General features: G+C 31.7%; 1 protein-coding gene across 2 annotated transcripts in view; it reads left to right on the top strand.

Annotated features, from left to right (window-relative positions):
- PRKACB (protein kinase cAMP-activated catalytic subunit beta) overlaps positions 1-21,613 on the top strand; it is a 171,829-nt gene that overhangs the window by 120,335 nt on the left and 29,881 nt on the right. For both annotated transcript variants that reach the window (XM_007106167.3, XM_007106168.2), the window contains exons 4-8: positions 4,161-4,259; positions 5,285-5,367; positions 8,085-8,211; positions 9,128-9,223; positions 12,189-12,311. In XM_007106167.3, coding sequence (XP_007106229.1) covers positions 4,161-4,259; positions 5,285-5,367; positions 8,085-8,211; positions 9,128-9,223; positions 12,189-12,311 — 528 coding nt within the window. The remainder of the gene's footprint in view (positions 1-4,160; positions 4,260-5,284; positions 5,368-8,084; positions 8,212-9,127; positions 9,224-12,188; positions 12,312-21,613) is intronic.

Genomic DNA, 21,613 nt, shown 5'->3' with positions numbered 1-21,613 from the left:
TCATAAAATATTAAAAGGATTACAAAAGATACCATTTTTATGCTTTAAAGTATTTAGGGAAGTTTCAAATTCCTTTTTTGGTAAGATAGTGACTTGTGTAAGTTACTGAGAAGATTAACTCATTGATTAAATCTTGGTGAAAGAGCATTTTCCAGAAGCTGCCATTTTAAGTCATTTCTACTGCAGCAATGTTCTGGATCTATTCATAATTAGGACAAAGTGTTTATGTTCTGAATTTTTTTCAAGTTTATTTACTGTAATTTGCTAAAGATAAGTAATAAAATAACATTCCATAATAACCTTTTTGCCATAAATCTTTCAATTAACTTTTTTTGGCTTCTATCTTATAGTGTATGGAGCATGGGGAAAAAAATCAGTGCAGAAATCAAGGAAATCTCATTTCTTTATTCCTTACTATATGTCTAGCATTGCTAGGTACTTTATATTATTGTATCAGTGAATCTTCCCAACAACTTCGTGTGACATTAATTTCCCTTTTAAGCCCAAACCTATTTAAGTAATTTTTCCAAAGTCAGCTAGTAAGATGAACTAGCAATTTGCACAAGCTTTGTCTGATTTCTATGCCTCCACTCCTTGTTCAATTTTTCCTTTGAAATGTATTTGTTATCCCTAAGATTCTTTCTACCACCACATAGTTTGGTCTCTCACTAATGTTAACTGTGAGAGACCACAATAGCATCTTAATTATCTTAATTAATTTTCACAACCCCACACTTTTCCCCCTGTACAAATTCACCCTCCTGGTTGCCAGTGAAGTTTTCTTACCATATCATATCATTTCACTTAGTCAGAAAGCTTCCTGATGTTTATTAAATGAAGCCAGAACTCTGCAGCCTACTTTCAAACACTTTATAATTTTCTTCCAGACTCCACTATAGGCTTATTTGACACTGTTTTCCTACATGTCCTCTATTCTCTACTTCTCTGATTGAAACTTGACTCACAGGAGTATTTGGTGCTATGCTGGGTGGTGCAGGGTAATATGTGATGATACATGCCCTATCTTCTATATTAATATCTTCTCAAGTATTTGGCTAAAAAAAAGTCAGCTGATACGTAATTATTTAGAAGTGCTTTTAAATATATGTATTTAAATTAACATAAATATTAAGAAGTAAATATAAATTTTACTTGAATTTTGAAAATAAAACATGGACTATATTCCCAAGGGTACTTGTTAATTTTCTCTGCCATTCTGGCATACTTCATTACCAAATTTTGGGAAGCACTGTCCTAAGCTATTACCAAATGGAATTAGTAATCAGACTTACCTTTTTTTTTCTTTCCAGTTTTAATGATATATATTTGACATACAGCACTGTATTAGTAATGATTTGATTTATATAATAACATCATGAAATGATCACCATAATAAGTTTAGTGAATATCCATCTTCTCATAGATGCAAAATAAAAGAAAAAGAAAAAAATTTATTTTCCTTGTGATAAGAACTCTTAGGATTTACTCTCAGCAGCTTTCATATGTAATATACAGCAGTGTTAATTATATTTATCATGTTGTACATTACATCTCTAGTACTGTTTATCTGATAAGTATAGAAGACTTATCTTTCTATATTTTCCCCCTTCAGGTAATGGTTCTGGATATTAACCGACTGTACTACTCCTCTATGTTTTTCTAACCTTTGATATCTATCCATCTTTAAGACCCAGCTGAGCTCTCACCGTTTTAAATAGATTGTAATAACAATTGACATTTATTGAGCTTTTACTTTGTGTCAAGCACTGTGTTAATCACTTGACATGTGTTGTGCTACACAGTCACTTTCAAAGTAGGTATTATAATTATCATCAGCATTTTATAGATAAAGAATCTTGGACTCAGAAAGATTATGTACTAGGCCTAATGTAAACATTTTCTCCTCTGAACAAATATAACATCATAACTCTCATTTGGCAGTTATTCATAAATTGCTATTCTCATATTTATGCATCATACTTTCAAGTAAATGTTATGGAGCATGAAGGGAGATACTCTCTTGTCCTTATCTCTATTGTACTTGTTGTGCCTTACATGTAGTAGATATGCATATTTAAAAGTAAATTAAAATTTAATTAGTTTATTTTAAAAATTAATTTAAAAATTAACCAACATTATTTGCTTTGCCAGCTCATATGTCTTAGATTCATTTTAATTGTTATGCCCCCCAACATACACACACATTTGGCTTAAGGCTATAATGCAGAAAGCCTCTCTGTTACAGTTTTCATTACTTATTTCACAAGGTAACACATTGTGTATGCCTAACTAAAAACCCAGTATATCGTAATACATAAAAGTAAACACTGTGGTATATCTAAACAATGGAATGTTATTCAATGCTAAAAAAAAAGAAAAATGAGCTATCAAGCCATGAAAAGACATGGAGGAAACTTAAACGCATAAACTAAGTGAAAGAAGCCCATCTGAAAAGGCTAAATAAATACTATATGATTCCACCGATGGAACATTCTGGAAAAAGCAAAACAATGGAGACAGTAAAAATATTAGTGGTTGCCTGGTTTTGATGGGGAGGGAGGGATGAATAAGTGGGGCACAGAGGATTTTTAGGGCAGTGAAACTACTCTGTATATTATAATGGTGGGTGCATGTCATTACACATTTGTCCAAACCCATAGAATGTACAACACCAAGAGTGAACCCTAATGAAATTAATGGGTGATAATGATGGGTCAGTGTAGGTTCATTGATTGTAACAAATGTGCACTCTGGTGAAGAACGTTGATAATGGAGGAGACTATGCATGTGTGGAGGCAGTGGGTATATGGGAAATCTCTGTACTTTGTGTTCAGTTCTGCTGTGAACCTGAAACTGCTTTAAAAAAAACCAGTCTATTAATAAAAAGTAAACACAAAGCAACAATAATTCTCCAGCTAATGTTATATAATTTATTTTGATAAGTATGGACTAATTGGTTCTGTAACCAGTTAGAATGTGGACAATAGTGATTCATTCACTTCATGTTTTCAGGTTAAAAAAAGCAGCTGAGGTCCAACGAGTTGAAATAACATCTCCAGTGTCACAAACTGGTTGAATAGAAGGTCTAGAGAACACAGGTCTTCTGACTCTTAGTCAATTATTCTTTACTCAGCATTATTTTTATACTATAATTTTATATCCTAATAATGGATGGTATCTTTTTTTTTTGCGGTACGTGGGCCTCTCACTGTTGTGGCCTCTCCCGTCGCGGAGCACAGGCTCCGGACGCGCAGGTTCAGCGGCCATGGCTCACGGGCCTAGCCGCGGACTGGGGCACGAACCTGTATCCCCTGCATCAGCAGGCGGATTCTCAAACACTGCGCCACCAGGGAAGCCCTGGATGGTATCTTTGATAACCTTTCTTATTCATGTTCGACTTCTTGAGTTCTGTGACTACCCCACACTGACAATAAGCCTCTGTCAAGAAAAAATGCCACTTCCTAATGATTTACACATATACAAAACCCTGTTTTTCTTAAACTCAGAATAGAATCACATGTGGAATAGAATCACAGTCTTCATGAAGTCAAGATAAGTTTCTTTCCCTACTATGTACCTGATTGATTAGACAATCCAGTGGAAGCTTGATTAATCCTATATGACCTTATTTGCTATAAAGTCATAGTCATTTTTGTCAATATTTTGTGGCTGTGCAAATGTTCTTGTATTTATTCGGGTATTAGGAAATTAACAGATTGTTCATTTTTACCTCCTGTTTTTTAGTTATTGACTTTTCCTCAATCTTTAATTTTCTTGCTTATCTTCTCAAGATTTAAAATCAATACCTACTTATTACAGTAATTTGTGCCAGCTCGTTTAGTGGACTATAAGTCATTGGGACCTAAGTATTTTCACATATTAATTTTTTAAGTAATTTATTATGAGTCCCTTTTTTCTTAGCTCTTGCTTCTTTACTGAAAATTATAGTTAACCTTCCGAAGACCAAGTTTTAAACCCGTTAGGTTTTTCATTTGAATCTAATAAGCCTAGTTGGTAGTTATTATTATTATCCTTATCTAAGCTAGCAATTTTGTTTATCCAAGTTCATTATTATGTGGAAAACTTTTTTTTCTTTTAAAATTATAACAACTTAAGTTTTGTTCAAGTACATAAATATATCTTTTTCTTGTCAATTACAGGTTGTTAAACTGAAGCAAATAGAGCATACTTTGAATGAGAAAAGAATATTACAGGCAGTGAATTTTCCTTTTCTTGTTCGACTGGAGTATGCTTTTAAGGTAAATTTTACTTCTATCTAAATGAGATATTTTCAACTTCATATTTTTTAAATTACAAAGCTATAATAGGATTCTAATCTATATGATAAACCTGGAGAAAATGAATAAACAAAAAAGTAATATATTTATATTTTATGTAATTAAGTCCTATTGTGCTTAAAAACTTAGATGACATTTGAAAAGGTTTTGATTCTTATTGAGGAAATTGTTAAAGTTAATGTGTAATTAACTTTGTTAATGTGTAATTTTTCATGAAATGGTATTATAAAATCAAGTATTTTAATTTATCAAAATTCATAGTGACATCTTATTAAGCAAATCTTTCACTCATACTAACGAATACACCCACATACCTTCTTCTCTTGAACCTTTGCTGCTGCAATCTCACTGTCATCTTTTACTTAGTAATTTGTGCTCTAGCCTTTTCATTTATTTGAAGCAGAACAATCTTTGGCCCTCTGCTCAAGCACCTCATAAAGTTGCACAAGGTTTATTCTTTAAGTTGACAGCTTTTCAGCTTTTTGGAATGATACTTGGCATCTCTCTACCAATTGATTAATATGGAACATTTTAGCCTTTTTCCTTTTTTCTCCTTTATTCTTTAAATCAAATGAAGATCTGTGTATTTAGGATGATGTTAAAAATCGTTAATCTCTCTGACCTAATTTGGTACATAAAATGTAAATATTCTTACTAACTTTTTCAAATTGTTTTTTAACTTTTGCTTACACTATAGCATTACGTCATTGCCACAGTGTTTAATTGTTCAAGAGTTAAGTGTTCCCTGCAAGAGCAGGAACAGCAAAAATCCCAGACTAATCTGTGGCAAGAGTACCAGGGGGGAAAAATAAGTGCCTCAGTGTAGAAAAGTTAGGGCCTTTTCCATTTATTCTCTATTTCCCAATGTTAGTAATGTATCAAATTTTTTGTCTTTTTCTAATTGAACATGGTGTTATCTTAAAATATTTTCATGCAAAATAATGTTTCATAATTTTGATTTATTTATCCTTTTTATTTGTTCATAGGATAATTCTAATTTATACATGGTTATGGAATATGTCCCTGGTGGTGAAATGTTTTCACATCTAAGGAGAATTGGAAGGTTCAGGTAACTAACACTTTACACTCCTCAACTCTTTATATGCTGTGTGTTTGTTTTAAACCAAACTTTTAAGTTATTGTCAATGTTAAAAATTTATTTCATTTAATTTAGTAATATTTTAGCTATATGAAGAGTTACATGGAAACATTAATAAGAGGCCACATCATACTGAGTTTTAAAAATTAAATAAAAGCACCATGATAGCAGTATAAATATTCTAGCATTGGTAGGTATCATGAGGGTCCATTATTTGAAGAATATCCAGATATTACAAAAATTAATTGAATTTAAACCAGTATTTACTGAATAAATATTAATAATACATCTCTGTGGAAGAGGTTTGTGTAAGGATGAAGATAAGAAAGAAATATATAGAAAAAATAATCATTGGTATCATAGTGATAAAATTATGAAAGTTTGTTTTGCACAAATTTATTCTCCTTAATGTTGTTGCCATGTTGAGTTTTAAACATATATATGTAATTTAAAAGGAGTTTGTACCTTATCATTAGGTTATTACTAATAAGGTCACACAGTTATTAAAAGAGTTTATAGATTCTGTTAACTTTACCTGTGTGTAATAGTTTGTAAGCTACTACTATTCATTAAAAATCACTATTAGAATGAAGCTGAAACCAAGAGCAGGTCCAGCTTCGTTCAGTATACTGTATATTGACATAATTAAAACATCAGTATGAATTCAAACAAAACTGAAGGTGATAATTCATTTCATGAAAACATGATGGTAGACTTGGATTACCATGAGATCATATTCAGTAATGGGCCAGAGTGAGAGTTATTTTAGTTACCTGAGGGCTAACCAAAATTCATTTATTGACCTAATATGTATAGGACACCTAATATATGTCAGGCACTGTGCTGATGCAGAGTAACTTCTCTTTAATAATTTTTTTTTAACTTCCTGTTGTCCTCTTCTACACTCCTTGTCCAGGCAGGTCCAGAATTCTCATATTGCCCTATGATAATTTAGAGTTTTACACTGAATTACCACAGCTTAACCTGTCTTCAAAAAATATTTTATCCATTTTCTGTGATTATTTCTTTTCTTTGCAACTCCCCACACTCTTATTTCTTTAATACTTAACTTGATACTAAGAGGAAAGCAAGTTGATGACATAATTCACACAGAGACATTGTCTTTTCTAACCTTTCACACATACTATTTATATACTTGAAAGGTTGCTAACTCCCACCTTAGAAACTTTGAGGCAACAGGAAGACTGAGTTATTGTTGAGCATGGTTCTAATCAGAATCAATGGAGTCATTACGATTCTCTACTTAAATAGTAACTGTCTAGACTTAAAGCTGCTACAGCATTAAATGTTCCTTATAGAATATTTTGCTCTGACCTTTCAACAATTTGATTAAAGATCTATGTAATGTTTGTGTACCTCCAATCAAACACCAGTGTGGAGATAAACATAAAATGCTGAATGCATCTTATGTTTATGATGATAAGATGATAAATGCATCTTATATTAACAGGTGTATGAAGAAAATGAGAGGGGACTTCCCAGGTCAAACGTTTCCAAAATTAGGGATAAATGTTTCAATGACCAGGATGATTCTTCTAATCTCCCTTTACAGTAGTCTCATTTCTTGTCATAGGACATATGGTATAGCTTGTTACAGTGTCATGATAGGGCTGGAACTGGAAGGATATTATAAAATATTGCCACAAAAAAGTTTTTCTTCACATATTCATTCATTTAACAAATATTTGCTGAGCACTTGGTGTGTATCAGGCTAGGACCTTGGAAATATAGTGAGTGACAAGCAAAAGGAGTAGCATATACAATCTCTTTTTAGAATTCCTATTTTTGGTGCTACCAGATCAAATTCATGCCAACCATCTTGAGGGAAATTCTATTCATAGTTAAGGTTGTTCATTGAGGACACAAATCTGAAAGTCATTGCAATATATCAGGAAGATTAGCAGAATTCAGTGTATACACTACAAGATGAAATAGAAACTCAAATTAGAAAACAGTACATCCTTTTGGAGTAATACTCAGAATGTGGCATCAAAATTACCATAATCTATCAGTTAATCTAATCTATGTATCCAGAACTGTGTGTATTTACCTAAATATACAGATTATACCTATGTTCAGGTATCTGTATAAATATGCATAGTAGAAGATTTGGAAATTCAGACACCAGGATTGAATCTGGTTTCTGAATGGGATTATTGGTATCTTTATTCTTCATTAATATTTTATGGCTCTTTTTCTATAATGAGCATATGTCACTTTTGTAATAGTAACAGCCTGGGTAAAATGGCATAAATCTGCAGATTAATGCAGAAATTCTTTAAGTACTTGAAATTTATGAGAAAGGTAGATGAGATGAAGCCTATCAGCAATAGCAGTTGCCCTGACAGATAATCTAACTGGTGCTTTTCAGTCATTCTCAATGTCTTCTAACATGGCCAATAATAATTTAAATTACAATGACAATCTGAGAGTTAAGTTTTCTTCAACATATGCTGCCCACTAAGTATATCAAAGCATTATTTGAAGATGATTTATAGATATAATAAATATTTGGAAACTAACATGTTTCTTTACATATGTTTAAAAGAAAAAAAATATTTTTTGCTCCCAAAATGCCTCTACCTCATGTTATTTTTTTTGTCTAATCTACTAATTACTATATGTTAACCCATTTTACCGAAAATCAATGTTTTGTTTCTTTGTAGTGAACCCCATGCACGGTTCTATGCAGCTCAGATAGTGCTAACATTCGAGTACCTCCATTCACTAGACCTCATCTACAGAGATCTAAAACCTGAAAATCTCTTAATTGACCACCAAGGTTATATCCAGGTATGACTTGAACACATTATGTATAATGTATTTGAGAAATACTAGGTAAGAAGTTATATGTATTTAACCACAACTACCAATATTGGATTCTTTTTTTTTTTTTGAGGAAGACAATTCTTCCTAATAGCTTAAATTGAGCTCACAGTTCTGTTGCTATTACAAAGAACCAAAAGTTCCATCAAAGATGGAACCTGTTTCTATCTCCCTTAGTCTATAGTTGTGAACTGATTTCAGGCTCCTGCGTAAAGAAATAATAGCTAAATTTGTGAGTACTCATTTAGTGCCAGGCATTATTCTAAGTGTTTTACATGTATCACCTCTTTTAATTCTGATAACACTATGAAATGTAAATACTATTGTTATCCTCATTTTAAGGTTAATGAAACTAAGGAACAGCAAGGTCACACAGGTAGAGTCATAATTTGAACCCCGTCAGCCTGCCCCAAGAGTCCATGCTTTTTAACGCTACAGTGTAGCTACCAAAGGAGGCCCAGCTACCAATAATGGACTGGTGGTAGTGTTTTCTTTCCATTTGTACTATCAATAGAATGAGAGCATTCCTTTCTACGCAGTTATTAAGATTCTCCCAGTGATGCTTTTGCACTTCTGAGGATGTAGTTAAGGGCAGAGGACAATGCTGGACCTAAGGAACACTCCTAGCACTGCTTCATTTTTATTAAAACTATTTTTTTTTTGGTTCATTTGTTTCTTTGTTTGTGTCAGGGAAAGGTTCTCCAGCATGTGTTGCTTTAACCTTTATTCACTAAACAGTGCCTTCTTGGATTAGTCTCAATTACATTGACTTAATTTTTTTCATGGTGTTAATTTTAACTGTGATTTTTAACTTTCAACTTAGGTACAGTAGTACATTTATTATGAAATAATAAATGTTTACAAGGTTTTTTGTCTTTTATAGGTCACAGACTTTGGGTTTGCCAAAAGAGTTAAAGGCAGAACTTGGACATTATGTGGCACTCCAGAATATTTGGCTCCAGAAATAATTCTCAGCAAGGTATATTTATAATGTAGTTATGTAAGAAGTAGAAATATAAGGCATGCATCACTGTGGACTTTTATTAAAAAAAAGTTTATTGATCTAATTTTACATGTTTATTTAATCTAAATATGAATTTAAATCTATCTGTTCATAATTACTAAGAAGTAATTATTTAGAGTCTACCAGTAATCCCATAAACTGGTGATTTTAACTCTGAATTTGAGAGAATTAGTATGAATAAATCTGACCTCTAGATCCATGTTTTGAAGCCAAAAGCATAGCCTTTTCATAATTATTCCCAATACAGGAGGGCGAGGAGGCCCTTGCTCTGGGTTACACCAAGAGGCAAACTAAAGATGACATGTACTAGTTGTCAATTCTTCCTTTGTTTCAACTTTACCACTTAAATGAAAAAAAAGTATGTGAATTATTTTTTAAAATTTTAGTTTAAAAATAGGAATATTATAGCAATTGAATGGTTATAGTCTTATTGAATACAGTTCTGCTTTTCTAAACAGTGCAAAATGTGGTGAGAGAAATTTTTAATCATATCACAAAGGATGATTTAACTTTTGTTTTCCTTTCTACTGCCATCCCTTGGTGGAGAAAGACAGAAAGAAGAGACTGATAATAACTGGGCACAGGAGCCAGGAAAGAGAAAGGGATAACACAGATGCTTTGATATTTACACATTGAATAACTACCCCATGAATAATTGAAATTTGGCTAACCTACAGAAGTATTAGAATAAAATAAAAGAATTCTTTCAGCTTTCCTCTCATTATCTTACATAATTTATATCATCTATAACTTTTAGTCTTTTATAATCTAAATATCATTACCATATTTCTTCTTTAAGTACATTTAACAATTTAACAAATAATGATAACATAGTAGGCACCAAAACTTTAAAAACTGTATGTGTGTATATATATGTGGTAAAAGAAATAGATATTCATTGTATGAAATTTGGAAAATATAGAAAAATATAAAGAAAGAATGAAAAAACCTATAATCTCACCATAGAGGTAGCCTTTTTAAAAAACCATTTTAATATATTTTTCTATGCATGTTATAGTGAATGTACAGTTTTGTATTCAGCTTTTTCACTTGAATGATAAGCATGCAAATATAATTCTAATGGCTTATTTGAAAATGTACCATATTGTATTTTGCCATTCTTCTATTGTTGAGTATTCAGGTTATTTCGTTTTTTTCAATTATAAATCACTGTGATAAACATCTTTGTACATAAAGTTTTTTCTATATTTTAAATTATTTTTTTAGGATAGATTCCTAGAAGTGGAATTACAGGGTCAGAGAGTATGAACATTTTTAAGGCTTTTAATACATGTTGCTAAAGCACTGTCCAAAAAGATTGTAACAATTTTGCACTTCTCAGCAGTGTTTGAGAGTACCTGTTTCACCACACTTTCTCCAGTATTGGGTATTCTTGTCTTAAAAACCATTACTAATTTGATAGACAGTAAATGAGATCTAATTATTTTAAGTCTTATGTCTGATTATTAGATTTTTTAAATGCTTAATAGCCATTTGGTATTTCTTTGTGTGTATGAATTATTAGTTCATGTCCTTTGCCCATTTTTCTATTATAATTTAGTTTTTCATACTGATTTGTTTTAGTTTTCCATACCTAGGGTATTGAAAGCATCTGGAATACTTATTATGAACATTAGTACACAATCCCAAACATAGAAATCAAAGTTTGGTAAAAGGATCTGTTTCAACGTTACATGCTTTCATTATAGCAAAAAAACATGGTAATTACATTATTAATGAGTTGAATTTAAAGAATTAAAGCAAAGTTGATGCCATTTCTATTAGCAAAACAAAGTGCTATTCCTATTTTACTAGTCTCTCTTTTTAAAAACATACAGAAGCAGGAAATAAAAACTCTCTATATTATTATATTTTAGCCAGTAATTTGAAAATTAAATAGTTTATAAGCTAAAATTTTGAAAAAAGGTTGGACTAGGGGGAGTGGCGAAGGTAATTAAAGGCTGTATCTGATGGCAGACCAAAAGATCTGGCAAGAACTCAACTCATTTCTCTCCATGATCAAGTTCTTTTGTTTTTTTTCATAATCTTTTGTGCCAGTTAACACTGATTATGGCTGATAACAAACTTCATATAAACATGTTAATATTTTATTCTTATTTATTTTCTTATCAATACTTCTAAATCTTAATTTTAGTAGGCTTAACATGAAAAAATAAGCCCAAATAAGAAACCTTAGAATTGTACATTTGGTTTGCAATACACTCTTTATACACATTTCCTTTCATTTGATGTAGTCCCCACAAAATCCCATGAATTAGTTATCTTTCTTGTATACCTTTTAGAGATGAGAAACAAAACACTAGATGAATAAAGTATACTTAAATATTTACATTTATTATGTTCCACATTAAACTTTTAGCTTTCATAAGATCCTGTGAAGTGGATGGGATTATCCCGAGTATATTCACCCTCTTAACCCCAACAATATAGAATATTTTGAAGTCAACTCCACTGTTTATTATGAAGTACAGTATCTACTCTTTCATTTCAAAACTTTTGACCTTTCTGAGTATTCTCTAGAAAACCTGATTCATAATATTATGGAACGAGATTGGGCTTTAAGGGGTAATTTGGTCCAATTCCCTTCCTACTGTTGAGCAACAACTAAATTATCCCAATTAAACAGGGCATTTTTTATTGTCTTTAATATTCTTAATGATTTTAGGAAGAAGATTTAATAATATTTCCTAATCCAATTTCAGTATGTGGAATTCTCCCCTTTGTTTAATTCAAATCTGACCTGATACATTTTTATTTTTTATTTTATCCTGAATTACTGCTCAGCAACTGCTTTTTAAAAATTTTCATATGCTTGAAGATCACTTTGAAATAATTTATGACTTCATTCTCCTCTGAGTGAATTAAGTAATAATTGACATTTGGTGTTGGTTTATCTTAGGGCTACAATAAGGCAGTGGATTGGTGGGCATTAGGAGTGTTAATCTATGAAATGGCAGCTGGCTACCCCCCATTCTTTGCAGACCAACCAATTCAGATTTATGAAAAGATTGTTTCCGGAAAGGTAAGTAATACAATTTATTATTCCTTTATTATTCATTATTTCTATAAACGAATTTTAAGCTTTGTAGATTGAAACCATTTGATGTCATCAGAATAGTACCCTAAATTGGGAAAAAGACAGAAATATCCATAGTTGCTGCCCTTATATTTAGCAGCTTAAATGAGCAGCACTCATTTAAGATAGCATAAATACTGAATCATTGAAGTCTTTTAAGTAAAAAAGGGCAATTTTACAAACATATTAGCAAAATAATAAAGCAGTTTCCATTATTAGCATTTTTATCACTTGTAAAACACAGGATCATAGCCCTAATTCTTCCATATTCCTTCAAATAAATAAAAATTGTTAGGTATTTGCTTGGAGAGAAGTTTTAGGGGCTGTTTTTATATGCCGTTGCTTTTTTAGGAGAGACTTGTTTGAATTATGTCAAACATTACAAAATTGGAAGTAGACATAGAATAGATAAGCCTTTTTAAGATGGGAATTCATAGAAATGCTGTAAACAGTTTTTCATGTTAATGTGATTATAATTGCCATTGATCTTTAGCAAATATGAAAATAACATTCTTCTTGAATATGAGTAGATGTACTATAAGTCAAGAGTATTTTACATTTTGTAATTACTCCATAAACCTTTCTTCTTTTGCATTTATAATCCCTAATTTTGTTTCCAAGAGTATTTTGTTTAAAGTCAATCATTCACTCTTGCCGTAACTCATGCATTAGATCCTTTTTAAAAATACTGCAGTCAGTTTTAATAGAGATGAGCCTGATTCAGTAGGCTTTCAAAAATTCCCAGAAGGCCTTCTATGCATTTATGACAGAGTTCATGGGAAGGCATAGTTTCCTTATATTTCCTTATTTTTCCTTTTCCTACATATGGTATGCTCTATTAGTTTGTTTTTGTTTATTTGTTTGTTTTTGATCATATAACATCAGTCTTGACATGACATTCCCTGAGATGTGATATCATTGACTTTTTTGTATTTTGTGACCTTCTAAGGCAGAGATAAGCCTAATCAACCTAAAGAATCTGGAAGGATATAGAAGAAAAATCTGTTTCTTTATATCTCAGCCAGATTCATGTTCTATATTTCGTATGAAAGCTGACCCTTAGCATTCATGAACTTAAAATTTATAATGTCAGCTATTCAGAAGGTACCTTGAATGTCCATAATACAATAATTTATCTTTTTTACTAAGATCCAAATTTAAATAGCTGGATGGAACAAGACACCTAAAGAATGAGTCTCTCCAGCCACGTAGAACCCACATCTCAACACAGTGTTGTTCCATATGTCATAGTGCATATGCAGTCTACAGGGATCACAAGATTTTCAGTTATATTTTACTGTATTTTATGGGGGCAAGTTTTATATTATGGCAGGTTCACAAACTAGGGGACTAACTAAAGAATGCATACTTCAACTATGTCAAGGTAAAAAATAAATACCTCTTACAGCTAACTAAGCTAGGTTTTTGAAAGATTCACATTAAAGTAATATAGAAAGGCAAAACAAAGTATTGACATTTAGGTAATTAAGTATTACTGCTGTCCCTGCTACATTTGTAGATCTCTAAGCTTCAGGTTTCTTATCTTTGTAATTGTTTTCACCCAGCAGAATATTAAAGTCAAAGTAAGAGAACTTTTGAGATGAACAAAACAAAAAATCAAGAAAAATTAATAGACAAGGCAGTGATTTATTTTTTAAGAATATGAGAAGTGACTATGTAAAATCTCAAGAGAAAAAAAGGCCAAAGGTCATATGAAGAATAATGAGAGAACTAAAATACTTTTAAATAACTGAATGGGAGAAGCATATTTTACTAGTACAAAGACTAAGAATGCAGAAATTATAGTAATAGTTCTAAATAATTTAATTACAGAGTTCCTGAATCTTTACTATATTGCTTTTATTTATACTTAATTTCATAGGAGGAATCAAATTTTCTGATAAGGATGCTGTCATAACTAAATTTTATTTACTTAGAAAAATTGTTTCAGCTAAAACAAATGTATCTTCATCTGTATGAATTGGCCTCTGTTTGCCAATCATTGTACATTGTGTAAATTTTTTTGGCTACTTATGAATATGTTTTTATTTCATATCAAACTTTAACATTTAGAATCCAATGGTAGCACACGGTTTAAATTTAAATTTGCATAAGTTCTAAAATTGTAACAGTTGAAATCCTGGTCACCTTAGAAGAGAAGAGTAGCAACATAAAATTTTATCATATCACAATATCTGATTTTTTTCCTTTATTTATTAGAAATACGATAGGGTGTTTTGTGTACTATTGTTTTTAACTAAAGGTGCCAGATTATCTCTCCCCATATTGGATGTAAAGTTTTCATTCCTTGTTCTCTTTATGCATTTAAAGTAGAACTCGTGAAAACAAAATAATTGTTATTAAGTGATCTCTAGTATCTGTATTTGAATGTAAAATCATATTCACATTTCCCAATAAAACCATCTGTTTCAGCACTCAAATCCAAACTAGAAGTTATCTCTATCCACATTACAAAGTATTATTGTCTCTCTAGTTAGTAGCTAAAATTCAAATTGGAGACGAACTTGTTTTCAAATTTTTTAATTGTTCAAGTCACTGAAAATCCAGTTTTGGTCTTATTTGTATTTAAATTTTTTAATGGTTTTAATGATATCAAATAACATTTAAAAATATACTTTTCATTCAGAATGTTTTTTTTTTAAAGCGTGATATTTTATACAATATTTTATGTTGATTATATTTTCGGAAACCATGTTATAAAGATTATAGGTATGATTGACTTATCAAAGTTAAATGAAATGTGTTGAATGAAGTGATTAATTCACTAAAGTACATATATTTGAACACTAGATTTTTACGTTTTTCTCTATTTACAATATTTTAATTCAAACTGGTATTTATAAATGCACAGAAAGATGATCAATCAGCTTGTTAGATCCTCTCCTACACATATTTTGCCTTTAAAAAAAACAGAGGAGGTAGTATTTATTTATTATTTATTTTTATTGGGGTATAGTTGCTTTACAATGTTGTGTTAGTTTCTACTGTACAGCAAAGTGGATTTCCCTGTGCTATACAGCAAGTTCTTATTATTTATCTATTTTATACATATTAGTGTATATATGTCAATCTCAATCTCCCAATTCATCCCACCACCCGTGCCCCCTGCTTCCCCCGCTTGGTGTCCATACGTTTGTTCTCTACACCTGTGTCTCTTTTTCTGCCTAGCAAACTGGTTCATCTGTACCATTTTTATAGATTCCACATATATGCGTTAATATACGATGTTTTTCTCTTTCAGACTTAACTTCACTCTGTATGACACTCTCTAGGTCCATCCATGTCTCTACAAATAACCTGAGATGTGATATCATTGACTTTTTTGTATTTTGTGACCTTCTAAGGCAGAGATAAGCCTAATCAACCTAAAGAATCTGGAAGGATATAGAAGAAAAATCTGTTTCTTTATATCTCAGCCAGATTCATGTTCTATATTTCGTATGAAAGCTGACCCTTAGCATTCATGAACTTAAAATTTATAATGTCAGCTATTCAGAAGGTACCTTGAATGTCCATAATACAATAATTTATCTTTTTTACTAAGATCCAAATTTAAATAGCTGGATGGAACAAGACACCTAAAGAATGAGTCTCTCCAGCCACGTAGAACCCACATCTCAACACAGTGTTGTTCCATATGTCATAGTGCATATGCAGTCTACAGGGATCACAAGATTTTCAGTTATATTTTACTGTATTTTATGGGGGCAAGTTTTATATTATGGCAGGTTCACAAACTAGGGGACTAACTAAAGAATGCATACTTCAACTATGTCAAGGTAAAAAATAAATACCTCTTACAGCTAACTAAGCTAGGTTTTTGAAAGATTCACATTAAAGTAATATAGAAAGGCAAAACAAAGTATTGACATTTAGGTAATTAAGTATTACTGCTGTCCCTGCTACATTTGTAGATCTCTAAGCTTCAGGTTTCTTATCTTTGTAATTGTTTTCACCCAGCAGAATATTAAAGTCAAAGTAAGAGAACTTTTGAGATGAACAAAACAAAAAATCAAGAAAAATTAATAGACAAGGCAGTGATTTATTTTTTAAGAATATGAGAAGTGACTATGTAAAATCTCAAGAGAAAAAAAGGCCAAAGGTCATATGAAGAATAATGAGAGAACTAAAATACTTTTAAATAACTGAATGGGAGAAGCATATTTTACTAGTACAAAGACTAAGAATGCAGAAATTATAGTAATAGTTCTAAATAATTTAATTACAGAGTTCCTGAATCTTTACTATATTGCTTTTATTTATACTTAATTTCATAGGAGGAATCAAATTTTCTGATAAGGATGCTGTCATAACTAAATTTTATTTACTTAGAAAAATTGTTTCAGCTAAAACAAATGTATCTTCATCTGTATGAATTGGCCTCTGTTTGCCAATCATTGTACATTGTGTAAATTTTTTTGGCTACTTATGAATATGTTTTTATTTCATATCAAACTTTAACATTTAGAATCCAATGGTAGCACACGGTTTAAATTTAAATTTGCATAAGTTCTAAAATTGTAACAGTTGAAATCCTGGTCACCTTAGAAGAGAAGAGTAGCAACATAAAATTTTATCATATCACAATATCTGATTTTTTTCCTTTATTTATTAGAAATACGATAGGGTGTTTTGTGTACTATTGTTTTTAACTAAAGGTGCCAGATTATCTCTCCCCATATTGGATGTAAAGTTTTCATTCCTTGTTCTCTTTATGCATTTAAAGTAGAACTCGTGAAAACAAAATAATTGTTATTAAGTGATCTCTAGTATCTGTATTTGAATGTAAAATCATATTCACATTTCCCAATAAAACCATCTGTTTCAGCACTCAAATCCAAACTAGAAGTTATCTCTATCCACATTACAAAGTATTATTGTCTCTCTAGTTAGTAGCTAAAATTCAAATTGGAGACGAACTTGTTTTCAAATTTTTTAATTGTTCAAGTCACTGAAAATCCAGTTTTGGTCTTATTTGTATTTAAATTTTTTAATGGTTTTAATGATATCAAATAACATTTAAAAATATACTTTTCATTCAGAATGTTTTTTTTTTAAAGCGTGATATTTTATACAATATTTTATGTTGATTATATTTTCGGAAACCATGTTATAAAGATTATAGGTATGATTGACTTATCAAAGTTAAATGAAATGTGTTGAATGAAGTGATTAATTCACTAAAGTACATATATTTGAACACTAGATTTTTACGTTTTTCTCTATTTACAATATTTTAATTCAAACTGGTATTTATAAATGCACAGAAAGATGATCAATCAGCTTGTTAGATCCTCTCCTACACATATTTTGCCTTTAAAAAAAACAGAGGAGGTAGTATTTATTTATTATTTATTTTTATTGGGGTATAGTTGCTTTACAATGTTGTGTTAGTTTCTACTGTACAGCAAAGTGGATTTCCCTGTGCTATACAGCAAGTTCTTATTATTTATCTATTTTATACATATTAGTGTATATATGTCAATCTCAATCTCCCAATTCATCCCACCACCCGTGCCCCCTGCTTCCCCCGCTTGGTGTCCATACGTTTGTTCTCTACACCTGTGTCTCTTTTTCTGCCTAGCAAACTGGTTCATCTGTACCATTTTTATAGATTCCACATATATGCGTTAATATACGATGTTTTTCTCTTTCAGACTTAACTTCACTCTGTATGACACTCTCTAGGTCCATCCATGTCTCTACAAATAACCCAATTTTGTTCCTTTTTATGGCTGAGTAATATTCCATTGTATATATGTACCACATCTTCTTTATATATTTGTCTGTTGATGGACATTTAGCTTGTTTCCATGACCTGGCTGTTGTAAATAATGCTGCAATGAATATTGGGGTGCATGTGTCTTTTTGAATTATGGTTTTCTCTGGGTATATGCCCAGTAGTGCGATTGCTGGGTCATATGGTAAGTCTATTTTTAGTTTTTTAAGGAACCTCCATACTGTTCTCCATAGTGGCTATATCAATTTACCTTCCCACCAACAGTGCAAGAGGTTTCCCTTTTCTCCACACCCTCTCCACGTTTATTGTTTGTAGACTTTCTAATCGGTGTGAGGTGATACCACATTGTAGTTTTGATTTGTATTTCTCTAATAATTAGTGATGTTGAGCAGCTTTTCCTGTGCCTCTTGGCCATCTGTATGTCTTCTTTGGAGAAGTGTCTATTTAGGTCTCCCACCCATTTTTTGATTGGGTTGTTTGGTTTTTTGATATTGATCTACATGAACTGTTTATATATTTTGGAGATTAATCCTTTGCCTGTTGATTCGTTTGCAAATATTTTCTCTTAAATGAAATGTGTTGAATGAAGTGATTAATTCACTAAAGTACATATATTTGAACACTAGATTTTTACGTTTTTCTCTATTTACAATATTTTAATTCAAACTGGTATTTATAAATGCACAGAAAGATGATCAATCAGCTTGTTAGATCCTCTCCTACACATATTTTGCCTTTAAAAAAAACAGAGGAGGTAGTATTTATTTATTATTTATTTTTATTGGGGTATAGTTGCTTTACAATGTTGTGTTAGTTTCTACTGTACAGCAAAGTGGATTTCCCTGTGCTATACAGCAAGTTCTTATTATTTATCTATTTTATACATATTAGTGTATATATGTCAATCTCAATCTCCCAATTCATCCCACCACCCGTGCCCCCTGCTTCCCCCGCTTGGTGTCCATACGTTTGTTCTCTACACCTGTGTCTCTTTTTCTGCCTAGCAAACTGGTTCATCTGTACCATTTTTATAGATTCCACATATATGCGTTAATATACGATGTTTTTCTCTTTCAGACTTAACTTCACTCTGTATGACACTCTCTAGGTCCATCCATGTCTCTACAAATAACCCAATTTTGTTCCTTTTTATGGCTGAGTAATATTCCATTGTATATATGTACCACATCTTCTTTATATATTTGTCTGTTGATGGACATTTAGCTTGTTTCCATGACCTGGCTGTTGTAAATAATGCTGCAATGAATATTGGGGTGCATGTGTCTTTTTGAATTATGGTTTTCTCTGGGTATATGCCCAGTAGTGCGATTGCTGGGTCATATGGTAAGTCTATTTTTAGTTTTTTAAGGAACCTCCATACTGTTCTCCATAGTGGCTATATCAATTTACCTTCCCACCAACAGTGCAAGAGGTTTCCCTTTTCTCCACACCCTCTCCACGTTTATTGTTTGTAGACTTTCTAATCGGTGTGAGGTGATACCACATTGTAGTTTTGATTTGTATTTCTCTAATAATTAGTGATGTTGAGCAGCTTTTCCTGTGCCTCTTGGCCATCTGTATGTCTTCTTTGGAGAAGTGTCTATTTAGGTCTCCCACCCATTTTTTGATTGGGTTGTTTGGTTTTTTGATATTGATCTACATGAACTGTTTATATATTTTGGAGATTAATCCTTTGCCTGTTGATTCGTTTGCAAATATTTTCTCCCATTCTGAGGGTTGTCTTTTTGTCTTATTTATGATTTTCTTTGCTGTGCAAAAGCTTTTGTTTCATTAGGTCCCATCTGTTTATTTTTGTTTTTATTTCCATTACTCTAGGAGGTGGGTCAAAAAAGATCTTGCTATGATTTATGTCAAAGAGCGTTCTTCCTATGCTTTCCTCTAAGAGTTTTATAGTGTCCGGTCTTACATTTAGGTCTTTAATCTATTTTGAGTTTATTTTTGCATATGGTGTTAGGGAGCATTCTAATTTCATTCTTTTACATGTAGCTGTCCAGTTTTCCCAGCACCACTTATTGAAGAGACTGTCTTTTCTCCATTGTATATCCTTGCCTCCTTTGTCATAGATTAGTTGACCATAGGTGCGTGGGTTTATCTCTGGGCTTTCTATCCTGTTCCATTGATCTATATTTCTGTTTTTGTGCCAATACCATATTGTCTTGATTGCTGTAGCTTTTTCTGCATCTATTGAGATGATTATATAGTTTTTATCCTTCAATCTGTTAATATGGTGTGTCACATTGATTGATTTGTGTATATTGAAGAACCCTTGCATCCCTGGGATAAATGCCACTTGATTATGGTGTATGATCCTTTTAATGTGTTGTTGGATTCTGTTTGCTAGTATTTTGTTGAAGATTTTTGCATCTATATTCATCATTGATATTGGTCTGTAATTTCCTTTTTTTGTAGTATCTTTGTATGGTTTTGGTATCAGGGTAACGATGGCCTCATAGAATGAGTTTGGGAGTGTTCCTTACACTGCAATTTTTTGGAAGAGTTTGAGAAGGATGGGTGTTAGCTCTTCTCTAAATGTTTGATAGAATTCACCTGTGAAGCCATCTGATCCTGGACTTTTATTTATTGGAAGATTTTTAATCACAGTTTCAATTTCAGTACTTGTGATTGGTCTGTTCATAATTTCTCTTTCTTCTTGGTTCAGTCTCTCAAGGTTGTACTTTTCTAAGAATTTGTCCATTTCTTCCAGGTTGTCCATTTTATTGGCATATCGTTGCTTGTAGTAGTCTCTTAGGATGCTTTGTATTTCTGCCGTGTCTGTTGTAACATCTCCTTTTTCATTTCTAATTTTATTGATTTGAGTCCTCTCCCTCCTTTTCTTGATGAGCCTGGCTAAAGGTTTATCAATTTTGTTTATTTTCTCAATGAACCAGCTTTTAGTTTCATTGATCTTTGCTATTGTTTTCTTCATTTCTATTTGATTTATTTCTGATCTGATTTTTATGATTTCTTTCCTTCTACTAACTTTGGGTTTTGTTTGTTCTCCTTTCTCTAGTTCCTTTAGGTGTAAGGTTAGATTGTTTGATATTTTTCTGGTTTCTTGAGGTAGGATTGTGTTGCTATAGCCTTCCCTCTTCGAACTGCTTTTGCTGCATCCCATAGGTTTTGGGTCATTGTGTTTTCATTGCCATTTGTCTCTAGGTATCTTTTGATTTCCTCTTTAATTTCTTCAGTGATCTCTTGGTTATTTAGTAATGTATTTTTTAGCCTCCGTGTGTTTGTGCTTTTTACATTTTTTGTTTTTCCTATAATTTATTTCTAATCTCATAGCATTGTGGTTGGAAAAGATGCTTGATATGATTTCACTTTTTGTAAATTTACTAATGCTTGATTTGTGACCCAAGATGTGATCTACCCTGGAGAATGTTCCTTGTGCACTTGAGAAGAAAGTGTAATCTGCTGTTTTTGGATGGAATGTCCTATAAATATCAATTAAATCTATCTGATCTAT

The sequence above is a fragment of the Physeter macrocephalus genome, chromosome 4, assembly GCF_002837175.3.
Source record: "Physeter macrocephalus isolate SW-GA chromosome 4, ASM283717v5, whole genome shotgun sequence".
Taxonomy (NCBI): Eukaryota; Metazoa; Chordata; class Mammalia; order Artiodactyla; family Physeteridae; genus Physeter; species Physeter macrocephalus.
The sequence above is the reverse complement of the archived record's forward strand: the minus strand, read 5'-3'. Positions and strand labels throughout refer to the sequence as shown.